The sequence below is a fragment of the Brachyhypopomus gauderio genome, chromosome 17 (genome assembly GCF_052324685.1).
Source record: "Brachyhypopomus gauderio isolate BG-103 chromosome 17, BGAUD_0.2, whole genome shotgun sequence".
NCBI classification, from domain to species: domain Eukaryota; kingdom Metazoa; phylum Chordata; class Actinopteri; order Gymnotiformes; family Hypopomidae; genus Brachyhypopomus; species Brachyhypopomus gauderio.
Window position 1 is genome coordinate 7,305,848 of NC_135227.1, and position 12,247 is coordinate 7,318,094.

At 38.4% G+C, this 12,247-nt stretch overlaps 1 protein-coding gene across 4 annotated transcripts; it reads right to left on the minus strand.

Moving 5' to 3' along the window:
* Positions 1 to 5,616: 5,616 nt before the first annotated feature.
* Positions 5,617 to 10,719, minus strand: LOC143480878 (MFS-type transporter SLC18B1-like). Of its 4 annotated transcripts, none has more exons than XM_076978740.1 (15): positions 10,493 to 10,719; positions 8,621 to 8,762; positions 8,404 to 8,534; positions 8,216 to 8,311; positions 8,050 to 8,123; positions 7,747 to 7,894; positions 7,396 to 7,552; positions 7,082 to 7,218; positions 6,877 to 6,978; positions 6,699 to 6,790; positions 6,487 to 6,582; positions 6,250 to 6,324; positions 6,050 to 6,143; positions 5,916 to 5,965; positions 5,617 to 5,793 (listed from the first exon to the last, which is right to left on the minus strand). In XM_076978740.1, the coding sequence occupies exons 2-15, from the start codon at positions 8,646 to 8,648 to the stop codon at positions 5,724 to 5,726; spliced, it is 1,350 nt and encodes a 449-aa protein (XP_076834855.1). In that variant the 5' UTR covers positions 8,649 to 8,762; positions 10,493 to 10,719; the 3' UTR covers positions 5,617 to 5,723. The 4 variants fall into 4 exon arrangements, with proteins under 4 accessions (XP_076834855.1, XP_076834856.1, XP_076834853.1 ...); XM_076978741.1 differs by having other exon boundaries at positions 8,050 to 8,071; positions 8,224 to 8,311; positions 8,621 to 8,851; XM_076978738.1 differs by having other exon boundaries at positions 8,621 to 8,851.
* Positions 10,720 to 12,247: the final 1,528 nt, after the last annotated feature.

Sequence of the window (12,247 nt, forward strand, 5' to 3'; positions counted from 1 at the left end):
GGTGCTCTTTAGAACATCAGGAACGCTTCAGCTAAAAGGTTGAGGAGCGTCCTCAATGTCCCAAAAGCAATCAATCATCAATTTGCAATGAGTTAATTTATATCACGCCTTCAAAATTACACATTTACAGTGAGACAGAACCATAGATTGGTACAGAACTTTTTTCTCACATGCAATACCATTGTACTAAACATTATATCAATCATCATGACATGAATCATAAAATTCAGATATCTAGTTTTGTCAAGTTTAACTTATTTCTATATAAATATAAATAAAAGGCCAAATGTTTTGCTTAAAAACCAAACAAGCAACAGTTGACCGTGATGATGATCTATAAGCTTGATTATGCTTGGCCTTCAGAACAGAATCAGTTCTTCTAGGTTCACTTGCACAAAATCAGGGAGTTTGTAGGATTATAGTCAGATGTATGATTATCCAATTATACTAAATATACCCAGAAAAAACTGACATTGGCTAACTGGCTCACCTAACTAAAGGTCTAATATAACAGGTTTGCCATAACTCATTAGCAAATATTGCCATCTACTGGCCGGCAACATTTTGACCCAGTAACTGAACAGGAAAAGTACGGAACTATATATATCTATACGGTAGTGTTGTCAAAAAAATCGATATATCGATACGTATCGATACTGAACATTCTGAAACGGTACAATACTCGTTTCCCTTAAGTATCGATTCTTTTTACATAAAATGCGCTTTCGTTTGACCCACCCAAGCTGCCGTAATGCACAGGACAGTTTGTAATGCTAAAATGGCAGCTAAAGCAAACACAGTGCTATTGGATTTGAAGCAGATACAGATAGAAAACCGAAGGACATGAACAAGCCAGTTTGCAAGCGGTGCTTTTGGAACATTTTAACGAAGGGCGCTAAAGCCTGGTTGAGTGACCATAGTGCTCGACTCCGCGCGCACCTCGAGCGAACCTCCGCGAGCGGTGGAGGCTTTATACTTTGCGCTTTGCAGTGTTGTCCGAAACTATATGTGGTAGTATAAAAGAAACACCCCTCAAAACAGGGGAATGAACACTTACCTGACGAATTTTAATGCTGATTTGTGTTTCAGGTTTGAAAAGTGCTGCAATTTAGGCTAAAGTACTTGAAAATGTTGAAATTGTAACTACTTCGTTTCACAACAAATATCTGTCTGACTGAACAGTCTTCATGTATTACATTAACAAATACGAGCCTCTTGTAATTCCAGGATGAAACATGAGAGAACGTGAAGACGTTAAGATTGGGTGTTTTGAAAATAAACAACCATTAAATAATGTGATTAAAAGCGCAATATTTCGAATCATTTCGAGTATATGTATAAATATTTAACTTAATTAAGTTTAACGTGCTGGGAAATATTGGTACAAGCGCTTGAATTGAACCCTGCAAACATGACTTTGTTCATTGCGCTGAGGCGCGACGCGCGCGAAGTTACAAAATTCGAGAGGTGCACGACCTCGCGTGCGCCGCGCTTCAGCGCGATGAACAAAGTCATGTTTGCAGGGTTCATACACCTTTGTGTAATTCAAAGACTTGTATGTCACTTTCAAGGTCCATTTCAATATTTCCCAGCACGAGCAAAGACACTTTGTCAGACGTTCAAAAGACGTCCACTGAAAAGCCAGAATGAAAGTTTTAGCGACGTCTTTTTTAAACGTCTATTACTGCCGTTAAGTTGCAGTTTTTGCACGTCCTGACATCCAATAAAGGTCCTAGTCAGACGTTCAGATAGAAAACTCGTCATAGACGTTCATGTTAAGTTAAAAGGTTAAGGTCCTAGTTGTGACTACCCGATCCGTACACCCTGCCCGATCCGTACCGAGCATGCGCGAGAAAATGTGCGCATGCGCGTTGCGATTGGCCCAGGCACGTATCGGGCAGATATTTTGCGCATGCGTTAACACTTGACGACACAACTAGATGCGAAGTAGTGAACGGAGTCTGTGATCGTACGAGAAGCATTGTAATTAAAAAATGAAGGATTTCAGATTTTATGGCGAGTTAAAGGAGTATATCTCCCACGGTTTATTCAAATCGACTTGTGATAAAAATATGCGACGTGAAATTCGTCGTGTATCTGAAAACTTTATAGTTGAAAGTAAGTTAAATTCAAACCATGTTCCTAAGTTAACAGTCTGTCCTGTCGTGGAATATAAAGTTCTTATATATATATTTATAAATAACAATGGTGGAACGTTTTCTTTTTATGTTTAGATAACCGAATGTTTTACATCGGACCAAACAAAAATTATATGCGTTTGGTTATGTTGACTGAAGAGAAAAAGAGGTCTGCTCTGATCGAGTGTCATAACCCTGGCACCGGTGTTACCATCATGGTGTACGACGCACTAGAGACAGGGTTATTGCCGGTTACTTTTGGCCTACCTTTTGTTTGGTCCGATGTAAAATATTCGGTTATCTAAACATAAAAAGAAAACGTTCCACCATAGTTATTAACTTTATATTCCAGGACAGGACCGACTGTTAACCTAGGAACATGGTTTGAATTTAACTTACCTTTAACTATAAAGTTTTCAGATACACGACGAATTTCGCGTCGCATATTTTTGTCACAAGTCGGTTTGAATAGCTCCTTTATACTCCTTTAACTCGCCATAAAATCTGAAATCCTTCATTATTTTATTACAACACTTCCTGCACCCCAAACCAATGTTCTCCCCAATGTAACCAATGTATAAATCTATATTATATTATAATGTATGTGTATGTATTAATCCGCAGTTACAATTATAATAAATATAATTTATTATTATTTCTATTATTATTTAATTGTTATACTACTATTATTTTTAACTGTTTACAAAGGTGTCGTAAAATGTAACGGTAGTGTCGTAAAGTGTTAACGCATGCGCAAATATCTGCCCGATACGTGCCTGGGCCAATCGCAACGCGCATGTGCACATTTTCTCGCGCATGCTCGGTACGGATCGGGCAGGGTGTACGGATCGGGTAGTCACACTTGTCACACTGTCAGATTTTGAACCAGTTTTGAACGTCCACCAGACATGCAAAAATGGGTCTGGACTGACCGACGTGATACAGACTTGATTTTAACGTCTTTCTGACGTCGCATGTTTGTTGGGATAAGTTAAATATTTATACATGTACTCGAAATTATTCGCTTTTTTTATCACATTATTTAATGGTTGTTTATTTTCAAAACGCCCAATCGTAACGTCTTCACGTTCTCTCAAGTTTCATCCTGGAATTACAAGATGCTCGTATTTGTTAACACAAAAGAACTGTTCAGTCAGACAGATATTTGTTGTGAAATGAAGTTACAATTTCAAGCATTTTCAAACACAAAGCAACATTCATTTGTTTGTTTATAAAAAAAAATAAAAAGGCTTTAAAACGGAAATTAGCACCGTATCTGACTTTGGTATCGAAAATGGTATCAAATTTCAATATTTTTTTAAGTATCGTATCGAAGTTGTAATTCTTAGTATTGTGACAAGCCTATCTATGATGTGACGTTTGGTGCTTTGCAACAGTTGCATTTCTAGGTGAATTTGAATCATTGCTTTTTTAATGCAAATTTGAATTTTAACACTGGAAAATAACAATTAAATAAATTTAAAAAGGCATCTAAGGCATCACAGCAAGGGAACCAGACCATTCGTTGCTTGAAAAAAAACAACAAAAGCACAGCGCTAATATAATCTTCTTTAGAGTTCAAAAGTACGTCTTTATTGAGCAGCACAGGTCACAAGACAATAGTAACTCAACTCAATGATGCTTTTAACCACATTTTTAAATGGATTCCAGCAGCTGCCAATGAGATAATTTGTAATTTTGAAGAATATCGTGATTTATAAAGAAGAAATGGCATTCAGGTGTGTCTATGCAAGGTTATATAAATCAGATTTTTTTGGAGGAGCACATTATTTCCTGGTTTTTGTGCCGTTTTTTTCACATCTCCAACAGGAATCTGCTGGGATTACATTCCCTTTTGCAACCTGATATTCATTTCTTTGCATTAACTTTCAAAAATGACTTCCAGTCTACAGTAGATGTGTCAATAGATCTATTGTCCACCGTTTCTTTGACCTTGAGCAAGAGAACATAATTGTTCCCATAGTAGATAGCTTCCTAACCATTTAGACAGGATACTTGGCCTTTGAACAGATCTCCAGAATTGATAGTGTGGTTGTTTATAATTACATACCATTTGATTGAAGTGTAGGAAATGCTGTGTTATTACCAAATAAGTCATCTTTATGTCACAGTGACTATACAATTCATACCATACTGACTTATTGACAAGCAGTCATAATTTTGATGGAATGTATTCTCCCAGAACAAATATTCATGAACTTTCAAACAGATTATTACTTTAATATAAGAAAAGTGTTAAGAACACTGGCAATGTGCAAATCTACTGTAAAACTTTAAACAAGTACATGGAATATATCAGCAAAGTATTATTTGTAAAGTATTTGAATAGAATAAAACTTTATTGTCCTGCCAAAGCAGAAAATTTTCCTTTGGTTTCACCACCAAACAACACAGCACACCACAACCAAAATAATAACAGTAACAGCAACAACACCAGCAACATAACAATAATCATAAATACATAAAACATACACAGACCTTGAAACAGATTAGTGTGATTTGTTAATATATTTGATAGCGTTAGGAACAAAAGCTCCTTTATAGATCTTTTTTTCCACCAAAGGCACTCTATAGCGCCGGCCTGAAGGGAGCATCTCAAACGCAGTATGAAGAGGATGTGTCGGGTCCCTAATTAGATATAATCTCTGACTGGCTTTCTTACATACACTGTCAACATGATCTGCGAAACTCAGCTGATGATCCAATTGTATTCCCAAATACCTGAAACACTTCACCCTTTCCACAGATTGGTTACACAGTATAAGTAGTGGAAGAGAGTTTGTGTGATGTAAAATAAGCTCCTTTGTTTTCCCAACATTAATTAACAAGGAGCTATATTTACACCACTGTTCTAACTTTAAGACCTGAGCAGAATAATCAGAATTATCATTATCCTTATAAAAAAGTCCAACTAGAGCCATATCATCTGCATATTTTATCAACCTAAGATTATTCTCTTGCAATCTCATCTCATTAGTATACACAGAAAAGAATAAAGGCGATAAAACACATCCTTGAGGTGCTCCTGTACTTAAAATAATCTCATCAGAAAGAGTTCCCTTTATACACACTCTTTGTGGACGGTCTATTAAAAAGTCCTTAATCCAGTGCACAAGGCCCCCATTCACACCCAAATCCATAAGGCGCTGTAAGAGTATGCATATCTGCATTGTATTAAAAGCCGATGTAAAATCTATAAATAGTATGCGTACATAGGCCTACATACATTTGAAAAACCTTTGTAAAATCAGTATTTACACCTTTGTATTAATTTCATTTATTTAAGGCAGAAACATCAACATTGAGCGTACTGTATGTAAATTAAATAGATTTATCTATATCTGCGCTGCTGACATTTCAATAAACTATGAAGTCAGTTTTACAACAGCACTACATAACTGTCTGCCCCCAATTTGGGAACTACCTCAAAGTAAAATAGAAAGATTTATTGTGTTTATTTAGTAGTACTTTTGAACAGTACCACTACGTTGAATTTTTCAGTCTCATTAGAGTTTCGAATGGCTTTTTAGACAGGAACATTATAATTTTGCAGATGGTCAGAAGCTAACTGTGTTGAGCAGAACCGAGAAGAGGAGAATTTTCTCCTGATTCAATTGTATCTGTCTTCTGTAACCTTAAATCAAAATAGAAACCATATTAGAGCAAACTGACGATGAATGAATGTGTGTGTATCAGAGGTTAGAGTGCTACTTATTACATGAATATCTAGACTAAGTTACAAATCATTCAAATTACCTTCTTTTCTGTATCTTTTCATTGGAAATATATATTATTTGTAGAAATGCCTGCAGGAAGTGAGGGGAAAGATATTTACTGTCTAAAGCAATGTATTATTTGCTGTGAAGATTTTTTTGAGAAGTTGGGCTTACAGCAAGAAAGGTGAGCATTCCTTGAACACCTGCACTCCATTCAAAGTTCAGTTTCTGTGTGATGTATCCCCCAGTGGTGGGCCCAAAGAACATCCTTACACAGCATGGAAACAAGGAGAACATGGAAACCCACCGCTCACACATAAAACGAGCAGGGACTCCCTGAAAAAGCTTTAAAGCCAAACTTATTCAGTACATACCCAGCGGACCACACAGCGGTGAAAAGTCCCGATACCAAACCCAGGGTGCTCAAGCCCTCCTCAAAGTCATTTTCACTACAATATCAAAAGAACATTTTATTTCATTTGGACACATTTTGTCCTTTCTATTTTGCCTTTAGTTTGGGGCTAAACTAAACTTAAACCAATGGAATTAAAATGTTAATGAGGTGTATACGTGAAAAACTGCATGTGAAGGCCTGGCACTCTGGTTCTTACTGCGCACATATAAGCATCTCAGTGAAGGTCGGGATGCAGGTCATGCACAAAGAGAAGCCGATGACCACCATCATGACGGCGGTGAGCCAAAGCTGGCTAAAGACAAACAAAAGCACATCACCAGTGTAAGCCCACATGCCCAGTAGTTCCAGTAGTCGCCTATTGAAAACACACCACAGTTTACCCATTGAAGCATTTTATGCTTAGCCTACCTCTGAATATGCAAAAAGGGAACAGGACCAAGTAGCAAGAAGCCAACTGATGTGGTCATTCCACCTACCACCACCATCCACTTCCTCATAAACTGCAGGACGAGACAGAAAACAGGCAGCTGCACAATGCCTTAAGTAAGCACACACAAAAATTGTCATCAAACACTGGACTGCTTACTGGATACTTATCACTGATTATGCCAAAGATGGGTGATGCAGCGCTGTACGGTAATGACATTCCGATCATGAGCAAGCCCACAGATACAGCGCTCAGGCCAAACTGCTCGGGGAAAAGTTGGACAGCATCAGTCACAGCACTTGTGTTTTTATGAGGCTCTGACAGGAATCACTGCAGTGACATTTTGAATTTTCACTGTCACTACCTTTTCCATGGCGAACAGTGACAGTGTGGCATCCAGGAAGCCAATTCCTGAGCTGAGCGTGAATACCACAAAACAAATTAGAATGATTTTGACTTGGGAACATAGCCTGAAGAAAGAATCCTGGGAGGGAACTGCATCTGAGAATAGGCGTAAGCACAGACATTTATTTCTGCATCTTGGAAGCAAAATACACCTTTAATATGCATTCTTAAGAGTGATCATACTGAGATTTGTCAGGACCACTATGAAATTTTCTGAGCAGGAGAAGTGATAGCATGCAATGACATTACATTTTCATTAAATAGTTCACCAACCAAAACTGGGCAAAATCCACATGGTTAAGGGAACAGTCAACAGTATAATAGATCCCAAAACTAGGAATGGAACTTCATATCCGAATGCCTGATACATCCATCCACCCAGTGGGGGTCCTAGAATAAGTCCTAATCCTGTAAAGATTTCCATAAAACCCTGTCAAAAAAGAAATGATCTATTATTCATATTTATAAATTCTTATTTATAAACATTTTGATTCCACGAGAACTTTATCCAAGGATTTCCCACATGTGCAAAGCAGCAGCCTAGCAACGTCGACCTTAATGGAGACATTGTTCGAATCAGCACACTAATCTACTAAATACCATGGCTGCACTGAAAAAACTTACCAAGATAGTCGCTATATTGTCGGGAAAAACTTTTGCCGACACCGCAAAAGCCGAAGTTATAGCGGCAGCAAAGCCTACCGCGTTTACACACCTCACGACAAAACAGAGGGCCACAAACATCGTTCCTTCAGGCACTCTGTCTAGGAAGCTGCAAATGTGTTAAAAACATTTGACAAAACCCAATGAGACATATTAAGTATATTTATTCGAGTCTATACCTGAAATTTGCAAATAAAACACTAAAAATATGAAGCTATTCTCTCAGTGAAAGTGTACAAGCACAGGAACTAACAAAACACTCACCCAAAGGCCACGGTACATCCGCCTGAAATAAACAAGCCTGCAGTTATCATGAACTTGGCCCCAATTTGGACAATCTGGATTTGCAAAGGAATATGAATTTCAAAAGATCTTACAATGGAAGAACATGTTCAACAATACTGTTGTAATTCTAAATAGAGCAACTTACATATTTACCCAGTATTAACGATCCAATCAAAGTGCACAACGCATAGCACCCAAATATCAAACCAATTACAGCTTGGCCGGCTCCCTTTTTTTCCGCCTAAACGCAAATTCAGACGAGTGTCAAATGTTTGTAATAAACACGGGTAGAGTTTAAGAATACAATTTTTAAGACACAACGTAGGTCCTTACCTCTTGTGGGAAAAAGGGACCTAATATTGAATAACAGATCATCGAACTGAAATTTATGGACGCAATCGCAATCAGGGTTAATATCTGCTGCCGGGTCATTTTGGGAGAGGTCGCCACAGGTGGAGAACAATCTATGAAGGAATGTTCTCTAATGTTAAAAATAAGCGAAACGGCTCAAATGTAGATACACGAGTGACGAAAAGATTCGCTTACAAACCTGTAAGTTCGTCAACGGTTGTAGACATATCGCCGTGTTATTTCAATGAGTTAACCTTGACCCGTAGCAGTTGAGCTTCTCAGTTCCACAGACGTGTGGAGTTCGTCCAGGTCTGATAGCGCGCTGTGGGCAGTGTTGATCACTTCCAGCCCAACAACCCAGTCAACAGTTGCACAAAATCCCCCCAAAGGCACGAAAAATATTGTGTGTCAAAACAGTAGAAGTTTTGTACTAGAAGGCAGACAAAAGAAGACATTGTTCTATTAGAAAGATAGAATTATTTCCCGATGTTACACCAGATTCTGTGACCGTCGAGTTTTGTGACCACAGGGGGCGCTATTTCACAGTTTCTGTTCACAGGCACGAGCGCTACGTAAACTACGCTGATGCGCTTTCTTTTCTCGTTTTGTTGGTGTCAGCGAGCCAAAAGACGACAGATATTTTTGTATTCACTTTTTATCGTCTCTTAATTACATAAATGTTCTTAAACAAGAATGTTTTGATCATTTTACATGAAAATAGCAAGCTTCATCGTAAGCAAGCGCTGAAAGATTCTGTAATTACGAATGGTAATTCTGCCCCTTTGGATAAAATGTTTAAATATAGAGTAATAAAAAGTTAGAGTTAATTTTATTTATTGTGGAGTCACGGTGGGGTTTCCATGGTAGATGATGAAACTGTGCCAGGTCTTTAAACCATAGTTATTCACAAGAGTCATAATTTAACACAGCTGCCACAGAATGTGTGACCCCACTGAATGTCCAGATACTGTTGATAATAAAACAACCACATATTTCCAGGAGTCTTACCATCCTCTCACCATTGCAGCCAACTTTAAATTTCATGAATGGGATGGAGAGGTGAGCCTTTTAACTGGGGTCACATATTCTGACGGCCGCCATCAGAATATGTGACCCCAGTTAAAAGGCTCACCTCTCCATCCCGTTCATGATTTTTATTGTTGGTTGCACCGTGACTCCACAATAAATAAAATTAACTCTAACTTTTTATTACTCTATATTTAAACATTTTATCCAAAGGGGCAGAATTACCATTCGTAATTACAGAATCTTTCAGCGCTTGCTTACGATGAAGCTTGCTATTTTCGTGTAAAATGATCAAAACATTCTTGTTTAAGTACATTTATGTAATTAAGAGACGATAAAATGTAAATACAAAAATATCTGTCGTCTTTTGGCTCGCGGACACCAACAAAACGAGAAAAGAAAGCGCATCAGCGTAGTTTACGTAGCGTTCGTAAAGCGCTCGCCTGTGAACAGAAACTGTGAAATAGCGCCCCCTGTGGTCACAAAACTCGACGGTCACAGAATCTGGTGTAACCGGTGTTACCACGTAGTATACCATTAGACTGTATGCTGCCCAAAATAAAAATAAATACAGCCGCAAGCGACGATTGCGGGTTCACACACGAAAAGGCAAAAAAGCCCAAAAAACTGGCAAAATGATTCAGATAGAAGTAAATCACATGCTGTGATTAGCTTTGTGTGTATGTGTGTTTGTGTGTTGATGTAAGCAGTACATCTTGGCTTGAGCCAAGAACAGAAGAATAATTTTGTTTCTAGGCCATACAGTGTGGAAGATATTGGCAAAATGATTCAGATCATACATCTAAATCACATGCTGAGATTAGCTTAAAAGCACTGACACACTGACTCAGGAGCCTAGACAAATGAATATACCTTTGGCTGAATTTGTCAGAAGTTGTGAACATAGCAGGAGAGGTCTGTTTAGTGCTCCACATGTAAACACCACTCTTTAACCCTTTTCATTTAGTTAACAAAATCTGTCAAATGGGAATCCCAAACAAACCAAAGAGTGATGGCTTACCATACAATGACACAAAAATCTTACCGGTCCGTGTACTTCGCGGCCAACGGATTTTCGTTTAGGAATCAGAAAGCGAAAGACGGAAACGCAGTAAGGGTTCAGTCCTTGTTTGGCATGTGGCAACAGGAAGTGACACCTAGCGACATGTGCCACAAAATACGTCATCCGCAATCGGCACATGCCGATTAGAAGTGGCATGTGCCACAAAATCCCCACATATATATAATGCTGCAGGCCGGAGCCCCGGTGGACGTGAGTAAAGGGCGGAGCATGTGTCAATCATTTTCGACTGCAGCCAATCAAATACTAGATTTTCGTTGTCAATCAATTTTTATTAAGCCAATTATCAGCTAGAGTTAGCTGTCAATCATTTTTTACTGCAGCCAATCATCTTAACAGATCTGCCAAAAGAAGGCGGAAACTGCACGGAGAAGCTCTTTAAACAGAAGCATTACCCTTCTCCAAAATCGTGGCACATAGTGCCACTCGATTTTGGCATCTGCTTTATGTTTGGTGAACGATTCTAGCCGATAGCCGGCTAACTAGCTCTAAATTAAGAGTTTTTATGTTGTTTGACGATATCATGTCGAAGTTAGTTATAGTGTTCTACACTGGTAACAGTTTACGAAAGAATTATATATTAAATATTTATTATATTTCTCGATGTACGTTCATGTTATTCATGCTATCAGCGTATTATAAACCACTGTGAGCGAGTAGTACCGGCACATGCAGATTAGAAGTGGCCACCGCTAACGTAATCGGCCTCTCAGATGTGGCACTGACCACCGCCAGTGTCCCTTGAAAACCATTTGTTATGCTGGCCAAAGTACCGTTTGTAGGACGTGTGGACATGAAGATTTGTTTGTCAATTTGTCAATTATTCTACTATTAAATACACCTATTAAATCAATAATATGTCTTATTTCATTAATGTATTATTAGTATGGTAGTACTTGTGCACCATCTACTGGCCAAATACTGGAACTGACTGAAAACTACTGCTGACATGAAATACCACACAAACACACACAAAGCTGATCTCAGCATTGTGATTTAGTTCTGTGATCTAAATAATTTTACCAATACAATTCATTTAGATCCTTTTGGGCCTTTAGTGCCTCTGTTGTATCTTTTTTTGCACATTGATTGATTTATGCATTTTTCTCACTGAAACAGCTTCTTTTCACTTTTAGGTCTAAAGGACCTTTTGTGCTTCTTTTTGCCTAATTGAGGCCAAAATGCCTATTGTTGTGTGAACCCTCCAATCGCCGCTTGCGGCTATATTTCTAATTAAAATTAATTGGCTTAGGCAGCCATGTTTTTTGAGTGATGAGGTCATCATTGTGTGTCTTGATACCACTTGACCCCATGATGATGCCTGTAAAGTTTTGGCTTGATGTGACTAATGGTTTCTGAGAAACAGTTTTTCCCATGTTATAGCGCCCCCTATTGCACAATTGTGGCCAGCTTTGACCTGTGACCTCTGAGTCATGTGCCCTAACAATTACAATAGGGTTCCCACACTATGTGTGTGAACCCTAAATCTAACACACCGCGCAGCACAAACCAACATTAATTGTTTCGTAGTTTGCGAACCACACACACAGCCAAGCCAAACTAATACCAAAGGCTAGTGGTTTTGTCTATTGAAAGGCTTATGTAGCCTACATAAAAAGGAAAATACTTGTGACACCTATAAAACCTGTCAATATCAGATTGTGAGTTTGTCTACAAGATCCAAGTACACTATGCATTTTCCTGCATGATTTAAAGAGT